Here is a 9,935-nt window from a genome sequence, read left to right on the forward strand (position 1 = left end):
GAGACGGAAGGAGAGGCCCGAGGGACCTCCACTCCTGCGGAGCTGCTCTCACGGTGAAGAGCGAGCTACTGCGCCGGCAGCCGGTTAAGGAACGCACCCTCTCGGCGCCTGCGCGCAGCACCGTCACCCACAAGGCACCGCGCGCAAGTCTGCGGGGCGCTGGCCAATGGAGACCCAGGACGCAGGCACTTCCGGCGAGCCTCGATACCGGGGCGGAACTTCATGGCCCTCGGCGGTGACGTCACTGGACGCGACGGCGGCGTCCACGCCGGCTGAGGAAAGCCCAGCGGTGTTTCGCGGCCACCTTCCAACGGCTGCTTGGAAAGGAGCCGGAGGGCGGCGGGGACTGGCCTCGGCGCCTGGACCCCCGCCGTGAGCCTCCGGGGCGGCGGAGCGCGGCGGGAAACCAGGGTCAGCCCCGGGGCGGGCGCGCCAAGCCCGAGGCATCCCCGGCCCAGGATGGCGGCGGCGCTGCTGGACCCGGCGCAGGTGAGTGGTCGGGGTTTCGGCTTTGCGGCGTCTCTGCTGGTGGGCCGAGGCTGGAAGCCGAAAAGGCCCCGGGTTTCCCTTCGCAGTTGTGTTTGTTTACGAAAAGCGGAGCTCAGATTAGTCCGTTAGTATCCGGACGGTGGATCCGGTTTTAGATCCTACCTAAAAACAGCACCGTGGTACAGTCTGCAGCAACCTGCCGGGAAGCCAGGCCCCGTTCTGCAACAAACAGCTACGAGAAACGGCTCTGGAAGTCAGCCTGCGCTGTCCGCTTGCCTGAAGCCAGGATGCTCTCTCTAGTGATAGTCCAGGAGGCTGCAAGGCAGCTTCTGTACCAGCGGTCCCACATCGTCCAGGACTCGACTGGTAAGCTGTTTTCCAATTTTGTTCCTGCTTCTGATGGAGGACCAACCAGGAAAAGCTGTATGTGCATTCTTCACCAATATGGTAGGACTCACTCTGCTAGTTACCCCTTATCTAGTTTACCCATGCAGAGAGTACCAGGTCTCTGATAGTTGCTTAATAATTGGTTGAGGTTACCCACCACCGGCTCCTATGACAGCATAATACAAACTCCCGGCCGTGACCTGCAGATGGCTTCCTCATCCATCCTGCTTGACTACTTCTGATCTTGCCTCCTTCCTATCTTTCCTGGCTCACTGCTCTTCAGATACACCAACCTGACCGTGCAGATTTCTCTTCAGCCTCTCAGCCATTGCTCTTGCAGTTCACTGTGCCTCAGACACTGTCCTCAGATCTCTGTAAGGCCATTCTTTGCATCTTTTTGGCCCTGCTCAAATATCACTTCTTTGGAGAGGTCTTTCCTGGCTGTTCAGGCTGAAGAAGTAACCCCTTCTCCACTTGTCCTTGGCCTGAATTTACCAACTCCAGCAAGTTGCTTTGGGCTTTAGATATAAGAAGAGAGAACTGTTTAGACAAAGGCAAGGTGAATTGGTTGTTTAAGGTGGTCTATGATGGCCTGAGAGGTTGCCATGATTGTCTCTTTTCCCCACCTGCTAAGACATGTTTCAGATTGTTGAGATCCTGTGGTAGTTGGTTCCATGTTCATTCCACCTTTATCTGTACAACATTGTAACCAGTCAGAAGCCCATGTTTTCATGATCACAGCTGCATTATCCTTAGTCACTTGGGTTTCCTGGTCTAAAAGTACCTTGGACTTCAGGCTACCAACTGTCAGCACTTGGAAGTGGGGGTACTAATGGTTCCTGGTACCATCTTCCTGGGACTGTGAAGCCCAGGGGAGGGGTAAAGGGGTGTGGAAAGTGAGCTTTTCTAGACCTTCAACTCCCTAGGTGTTTGGCACCCTATAGGTATTTTCCCCGTGCACTTAGTGATGGTGGCTCTACCCATGTCATAAATATTTTGAAGAGGTGCTGAAACAGATTGAACAGCAAAAACTAGTGGGAAAACTTAATGACCTCATTACTATAGATTCTCATTGGTGGTGCAGAAATGTTGGCAGTACAGGCCTCAAATCTGGCTCATGCAGTACCTGCTCAAACATGAAATTGGGTGAATTGGTGGGGTCCTTTAGGCTCAGGTCACTGCCAGGTGAATGATGCTGGTGTTTTCCTCAGAAGCTTTGGAAGGAGTCATAGAAATCCTAAAGGCCATGGCACAGGATATTTTCTTTTTCAATTTTATGACTTTTCTTGCTAAAGTGGGAGCTCCTGTATTGATATGGAAACCAGGGCTCAGAGATGATGAAAGATCCCTATCACACAACTGGCAAGTGCCAATTCCAGTCATTTGGATTCCATGAATCTGACTTTTTAAGCTGGGGACTGGTAGTCACTTGAACACAGAACGTGAGGCCTCAGCCTGGGGCAGCGCCTGGCTGGACCAGAAAAGCTCAGGTTGCACTGGCAGCGCCATTGTCATTGTTTCCCAGGCCTCTGATGTCCTAGATCGAGTCCTGTCTGCATCTCACTGCAGAAGTCGATTCCACTGACTGCCCTACTCTGGTGGTTCTGCATAGGCGGTGTCTCTCCCTTACGTGGCATTATGTTCAAGCAGCCCCTCCTCCCTCCCGGAGCCCAGCGTGGAGCAGGGCCCTTAGGAAACACCTTGTGATTTGGGTGTTCATCTCTGCATGTTTTCAGTGAAGCACGGACTCTCCTATCTCTTGGAGCAGCCCACGACAACAATACTCCCTCTCTTTGACTTTCCAGGGTTCTGTGACCTTCGAGGATGTGGCTGTGACTTTCACCCAGGAGGAGTGGGGGCAGCTGGACCCAGCTCAGAGGACCTTGTACCAGGAGGTGATGCTGGAAAACTGTAGGCTCCTGGTCTCCCTGGGTAAGACCTTGCCCCTCCAGCATGCAGTGGACCTGCACTTGACCTCTGTATCTGCACATGATCCCACTCACCTGCTCCTGTACAACATCATTCATACTGAGGCTGAACCAGTGGGTTGCCTGAGTTAGATCTAAAGCCTCCAAAATCGTGAGCTAAGGAGATCTCCTTTTTTTCAGTGCATTGCTGAAACTTAGGTATTCAGTTAGGAAAGGAAAACTGAGAAATTACACATAGCTTGCTTTGAGTGAAAAGAGAATATTTTAAATGTCTGTTTTCCCCTGAATTACTGCATAAATATCGTTCAGTTTAGAGATGACGCAGTGCATTCAGCTTGCTTGACTAGTTCCCACACGTGCCAGCTCCCGAGTGCACGTTGGGGTAAAGTGTGCGTGCAGCATGGATGGCCAGCCTTGGTTCCAGGTCCCGAGTCAGCTGTTTGTTCTGCTGGGAGAGGCTTCATCCCAAGGGCTGGCCCCCATCCTCTAGGCCTGGAGGAGCCAGAGGGTGTTTACTGCTTTTCACAAAATCCTTGTCCTCTGTCCCTTTTTTTTTGTCCCCGAATAGGGTGTCCTATTCCAAACCCTGAGCTGATCTTCCAGCTGGAGCAAGGGCAGCAGCTATGGACGGTGATGATAGACCTCTCCCAGAGCACCTGTCCAGGTAGGAGCCATGACCTTGGCCAGTGGGAGCCCTGCAGGCTTGAGACAGGGGAGACACTGGCCCTGGAATCTCTTGGGGAACATTCTACTGTGACCTTTGGATTTTGGAGCCATGGTGCCCTTTGACCTGTACTCCTCTGGTCAGCCAAACCCATCATCTTGTTCCAGGTCCTGGGAAAGAGTGAGGATGGTGAGCTAAGAGCTGTCCCAGGGCTCCACGAAACGGGGGTTGGCCATCACCAGCTCTGAGGCCCTAGTGAGGTTGAAGTCTCCCTTGCTTTTTAAAAGGGTGGCTGAGTCAGTACCAGCTGTTGCACCTGTCTCTCAAGACTCAGCAGCTCTGCGTGTGTTAGTTGTGATTCTCACTGTCCGCAGGCCTGTGAGGGGCATGTGGAGCTCCCTCCAGGTTCCTTGTCATCAGCCTGTTATCTGAATGGTTTTCCCACCATTCTCCAGGTAGGGCCATCACCCCCACTTCCAGAGACCTCAGTCCCCTTGCATTCCACCCAAGGGAACTAGGCATTTGACCACACTCTTGGGTCCCTGTGCTGGAGAAGTGGCTAAGCTGTGTGTCCAAGGAGAACAGACGGTGTGTTGACCATCCCAGTCCACACTCCTCAGGTAGTCATGCTCCTTTCAGACTAAGAACACATGTTAGAAGAGGCATGAAGTATGGGTCAGAATGTTGTCCAAACACGAAGCTTCCGTGTCCGCAGGGAGTTAACCATCTGGTTTGTACATGTGACAGTATGTTGATGGAATGTTGCTGACCTGGGAAGGTCATTGGCATATTGATAGACAGTTCTGTTGGTTTTCATTATATACACACTGCTCATTAAGTTATTACCCATGTAACTTGGTCTTTTACTCTGTCCCCTTTCAAGAGCTATAGTACTCAGGATTGATCCCAGGGGTACTTTACCACTGAGCAATATCCCCAGATCTTTTTACATTTTATTTTGAGATGAGTCTTGCTGAGTTGCTTTGGGTCTCACTAAGTTGCTGAGGCTGACCTCCAACTTGGAATCTTCCTGCCTCGGCTCCCTGGCTCCTGGGATTATGGTGTGGGCCACTGTGCCAGGCTTTCGTTGGTATGTTGTCGCTTAATACCCTCATGCTTTTCTTACTCATTTTGCCAGATCTTAGCCTAACTCATTTTTTTTAGAATACACTATCTAGGGGCTCATAATGAGATACCTTTTTGTAAATATTAAATATGGAATTGAGATGATATCTCCCCCTGAAGACCCTCTGTCCCCTCACCCAACCTCTCCACTTGGAATGACTTTCAAGGAGTCAATAATCAAGCAGTGCCTGAATGTGAAGCTGTACCCTATATCCCAGCTACTCAGAATGGTGATTTAAGAGTATCACAAATTCAAGGCTAATCTCGGCAACATAGCCAGACCCCATCTCTAAATGAAAAATCAAAAGGACTGGAGATGTAGCTCAGTGGTACAGGGTCCCCAGGTTCAATCTCCAGTACCACCAAAAAGACAAATACATAGAGAAATTAAAAAACTGATAGAGAAGGAAAAGAATTAATTGCAAACCTGGGTTTTAACCTTTCCAAAGGCCCAGATTAGATGTTGTTGCTCTGGCCCTTAACTGATCACATGTTTTGTCTTTCTTGCATGGACCAGTCTTCTCCTGAGTCATCTTTTCAAGATAAACTGTCTAGGCATCCATAGTGATCCTGGGAGCCCACCATGTGTGAGACAGGAATTCGAGAAATACCTCGTGTTCGAGGCTTCACATTGATCAAACGCCAGACGTGACTTCCGCTGTGATCTCTCATCACACACTTCCTGTCTTCCATGTGGGCTTCATTCGTTGCGCTTTCCTGGTGACCTTGGAGCAACATGGGATGGTGTCACTTAGAGGAAGCTCACCCCAGACAGGGTCAGTGTTGCTCTGTCCAGGTTCATGCAGGCTGCAGTTGTGGAGGTTACTCCACTGCAGACCCTCCTCCGCATGCTGACCTGGCCTCTCCCCTGGTCTCCCTTTCAAGGTGTTTGGGGTCCAAGGGCCAGGAGGAAAGATGTTGCACTCCTCAGGTTCAGAGGTAACAAAGTGGATAGAGGCTGTTTTCAGTTCCATGTTTTCATTGATGTGATGATCTTGTTCTTCTGTTATTACTAACAGGCCCTGTTGTGTGTTGAATTTTCTTCCAGGTGACAGTGGAAAACCTAAAACCACCAAACCTACTACTTGTGAGCCAGCCTTGTCTGAGGGTACCCCGCTCCAGGGACTGTTAACACAAGGGGCCGCAGGGTGCTCCCAGCTGGTGGAAGCCAGGGGTCAGGACAGGCCATCCACAGTGCAGGAGGGACTCTTGAGACCAGGCACAGAGCTGCAGAAGAAGCTTCCTGGGACAGTTACCCCTGGACATGGTGGTTTAGGGGCAGCTGAGGACCCAGGTTCAAGGATTGTACAGGATCCTGTCTGTCCAGGAGATGCTGTACATGACTGTGACCAGGTCACAGGTAAAGATCCTACAAGTCAGGAGAATGAAAACATCTTCAAATGCAACGAATGTGGAAAAGTATTTAACAAGAAACGCCTTCTTGCCCGACATGAGAGGATTCACTCTGGAGTGAAGCCCTATGAGTGCACGGAGTGTGGGAAAACCTTCAGCAAGAGCACATACCTCCTTCAACACCACATGGTCCACACTGGGGAGAAGCCCTATAAATGTATGGAGTGCGGTAAAGCCTTCAACCGCAAATCACACCTTACCCAGCACCAGCGCATCCACAGTGGGGAAAAGCCTTATAAGTGTGGTGAATGTGGAAAGGCCTTCACCCACCGCTCCACTTTTGTCTTGCATAACAGGAGCCACACTGGAGAAAAACCTTTTGTGTGCAAAGAATGTGGCAAAGCCTTCCGCGATAGGCCTGGTTTCATTCGACACTACATCATCCATAGTGGGGAGAATCCCTATGAGTGTTTCGAGTGCGGCCAGGTCTTCAAGCACAGGTCGTACCTCATGTGGCACCAGCAGACTCACACTGGGGAGAAGCCCTACGAGTGCAGTGAGTGCGGGAAGGCCTTCTGTGAGAGCGCGGCCCTGATCCACCACTACGTCATCCACACCGGGGAGAAGCCCTTCCAGTGCCCGGAGTGCGGGAAGGCCTTCAACCACAGGTCCTACCTCAAGAGGCACCAGCGCATCCACACCGGAGAGAAGCCTTATGTGTGCGGTGACTGTGGGAAGGCCTTCACCCACTGCTCCACTTATATCTTGCATAAAAGGGCCCACACTGGAGAAAAGCCCTTCGAGTGCAAGGAATGTGGGAAAGCCTTCAGTAACAGGGCAGACCTTATTCGCCACTTCAGCATCCACACTGGAGAGAAGCCCTACGAGTGCATGGAGTGTGGGAAGGCCTTCAACCGCAGGTCAGGCCTCACAAGGCACCAGCGGATTCACAGTGGGGAGAAGCCCTATGAGTGCATCGAGTGTGGGAAGACCTTCTGCTGGAGCACAAACCTCATCCGACACTCCATCATCCACACTGGAGAGAAGCCCTACGAGTGCAGTGAATGTGGAAAGGCCTTCAGCCGCAGCTCCTCCCTCACTCACCATCAAAGGATGCACACTGGGAGGAACCCGGTCAGCGTGGCAGAGGAGGGGCCGCCTTTCACAAGTGCTCACACCTCTGTCAACATTCAGGAGCTTCTATTGGGCGATGACTTTTTGAATGTAACTGCTGAGGAAAACCTTTTAGAAGAGGAAGCATCCTACATGGCATCTGATCATTCATACCAAAGAGAAACCCCACAAGTGTCTTCACTATAAGGGAACCTTGTTTGTTATATGAAGCCTCGTTAGAAATTGGCCCAGCTTACATTATTCTCCATCTGAGATTTCATCCAGGAGAAAGACACAGAAGTTGTTTTGCACTTAGAACTACTTTCAGCATCTTCTCATTTACAGTGCAATGTTATCTCAGGAATGTTCATAAAAAGGAGGTGAGATAAAGTCAAGCACAGGCAGTGCTTCTTTCACACACCCACTCAGTCTATAGGACTTGTTCATGGACTTCTTTGTTTGGGCGGAGAGGGTTCTGGTTTAGGAGGCAAAGGACCTTGACTATTTGTCTTGTATATGCATTCAGTGCTGTCCAATGTCGAGAGTTAGAAAGTTGAGGGCAAGTCTAGAAACTTCCTTGTTATACAACATTGTCTCTGTTCTGTGGAGCATACATTTTTTTTAAGATAAATAGGGTGTGAGTATGAAATACTTTTATATTTAAGGGAATGAGGAAACATGTTTTTGTGTTTGTATGTGTAGTGCTGGGAATTGAACCCAGGTCCTCGAGCATGCTAAGCATGCAGTATACCACTGAGTGCATCCCAGCCCCAGGCTATACAAATGAATGGACACTTTCTTCTTATCACACCACATAGGACTGCAAACTCTCTTTAATGTGTTTCCAAACACCATTCAGAATTTTTTAAAAATTTATTTATTTAATTAATTTTTTATTTGTTCTAATTAGTTATACATGACAGTGCATTTATGCGTTTTGATAAATCATACAGAAATGGAGTATAATTTCTCATTTTTTTTGATTGTACATGTTTTAGGATCACATCAGTCATGTAATCATATATGTACATGAGGTAGTAATGTCTGTTTTACTCTACTATCCTTCCTGTCCCCATACCCCTTCACTTCCCTTCAGTCTACTTAATCTAAAATAACTCTCTTATTCCCGAGTGCACCCACCCCCCTTTATTGTGAATTAGCATCCACATATCAGAGAAAACATTCAGCCTTTGCTTTTTTTTTTTTTTTTTTTTTGGGTAAGCCAAGACAAACCGAAAAACCAAAGGCTGAATGTTTTCTCAGAATTTTTTTTCTTGATCCACTCTTAGGTTTACTTGATTGGTGAAGCTATGTAGTAAGTCTTAAAATTGGGTAAAATGATTCCTTTTCTTTTAAGTTGATTTAGTACTCCTATTTTTTGACTTTCCATATACACTTTAGGATTAGTTTTCTGATGTTGTAATATCAGATTTTTTATGAAAATGGAGTTAAATCTACATCAGTTTCTTGAGAATTGTATCTTTATTGTGTTGAGTCATCCAGTTCATGAACATGGTTTTGTGAACATGGTATATCATTTAAGTATTCCTTGACTTATTCCTTTACTCTTTTATAATTTACAGCATATAGCTCCTATATATTTTTCATAAGATTTATACCCTTTTTTAGCAGTTATAAATAACATTGATATTTAAACTTTTAATTTCCACATGATGTTTGGCAGTATGCAAAATGTAGTTATTTTTTGGATATTGTCTTACTATCCTCAAGTTTGCTGAAGTATATCTAGCCGTTTTTATATGTGTGAGAGAATTCTTTGAATTTTAAACAAAGAAATGTCCTCTGCAAATAGAATCTTTTATTTCTTCCTTCTTATCTGTATACCTTTTATTTCCCTTCTTTGTTTTATTGCACTAGCTAGGATTTTCCATATGATGTTGAATAGGATTAGTGAGAACTCATCCATACTTGGTTTCTGATAGTAGGAAAGAAATGTTCAGTTTATCATAAAAAATGATGTTGGATATAAGATTGTTTTTTAGCCAAATGTAGAAAATTTTCTTCTGAATTTGCTAAATTTTTTTTTTCTTAATTACAGATTGTTGGAATTTGTCAAATGTTTTTTCTCAATCATTTGATATGATCATGATATGTTGCTTCTATATTCTCTTGATACAATATGTCATATTTATTTGGGCTTCGAATATTTACAGACTCGCATCCTTGGAATAATCTCCACTTGGTCGTGGCATATAATTTTGTCTTACTCCATTTTTTAGGGTTTTGTTGAAGAATTTTCCCCTGGTTTCATTAATGATAAGGAAGCTTGTTATTAATGATAAGGAGGTTGTCTTCACTGCTTTTGGATTGTCTTGTCTGGTGTCAGGGTGGTGCTCGTCTCCCAACCTGAATGGGGACCCATTCTTTCCTTTTCAGGTATTTGGAAGGTAATTTGTACAATTGGTGAAATTCTTGTAATGCTTGGTGAAGCACTTATCCCTGGAGGTTTTTTTAAAAGATGCTTAATTATATATTTATTTTATTTTATATGTATAGAACTATTCAGAGTATTTCATATTGGATAAATTATGATTCTTTTCAAGGAATTGTTTCATTTCATGCAAATTGTTTAATTTGTTTGAACTATTTCCTGTTATCCGTTGATTGCAGCAGAATGTGTAATTACCTGCCCTGTTTTACTTCTGATATTGGAAATATATCCATTTTCTCCACCTCTTTTTTGTTACAGTACTGTGGATGGGACCCCAGGGTGCTCTACTGTGCTCCATCCCCAGCCTTTTTTTGCTTTGAGGCAGGGTCTTCTCTAAGTTGCCCAGGCTGGTCTTGAATTTGTGATCCTCCTGCCTCAGCCTCCGTAGTAACTGGGAGAAATCTATTATAGCCATTCTCTTTTG

General features: G+C 46.7%; 1 protein-coding gene across 1 annotated transcript; it reads left to right on the forward strand.

The window, feature by feature from the left end:
- Positions 1-256: 256 nt before the first annotated feature.
- On the forward strand, positions 257-9,541 carry ZNF805 (zinc finger protein 805). The gene is made up of 4 exons (XM_079117519.1): positions 257-489; positions 2,682-2,808; positions 3,373-3,468; positions 5,642-9,541. Exons 1-4 carry the CDS (start codon positions 460-462, stop codon positions 7,264-7,266), a joined length of 1,878 nt encoding a protein of 625 aa, XP_078973645.1. The 5' UTR covers positions 257-459; the 3' UTR covers positions 7,267-9,541.
- Positions 9,542-9,935: the final 394 nt, after the last annotated feature.

This window comes from Sciurus vulgaris (assembly GCF_902686455.1).
Source record: "Sciurus vulgaris genome assembly, chromosome: 17".
Classification (NCBI taxonomy): Eukaryota; Metazoa; Chordata; class Mammalia; order Rodentia; family Sciuridae; genus Sciurus; species Sciurus vulgaris.

Coding starts and splice junctions, on each gene's coding strand:
- ZNF805 (XM_079117519.1), top strand. CDS start 460: ATGGCGGCGGCGCTGCTGGACCCGGCGCAG. Junction 490..2,681: donor CGCTGCTGGACCCGGCGCAG/GTGAGTGGTCGG, acceptor TTGACTTTCCAG/GGTTCTGTGACCTTCGAGGA. Junction 3,469..5,641: donor CTCCCAGAGCACCTGTCCAG/GTAGGAGCCATG, acceptor ATTTTCTTCCAG/GTGACAGTGGAAAACCTAAA.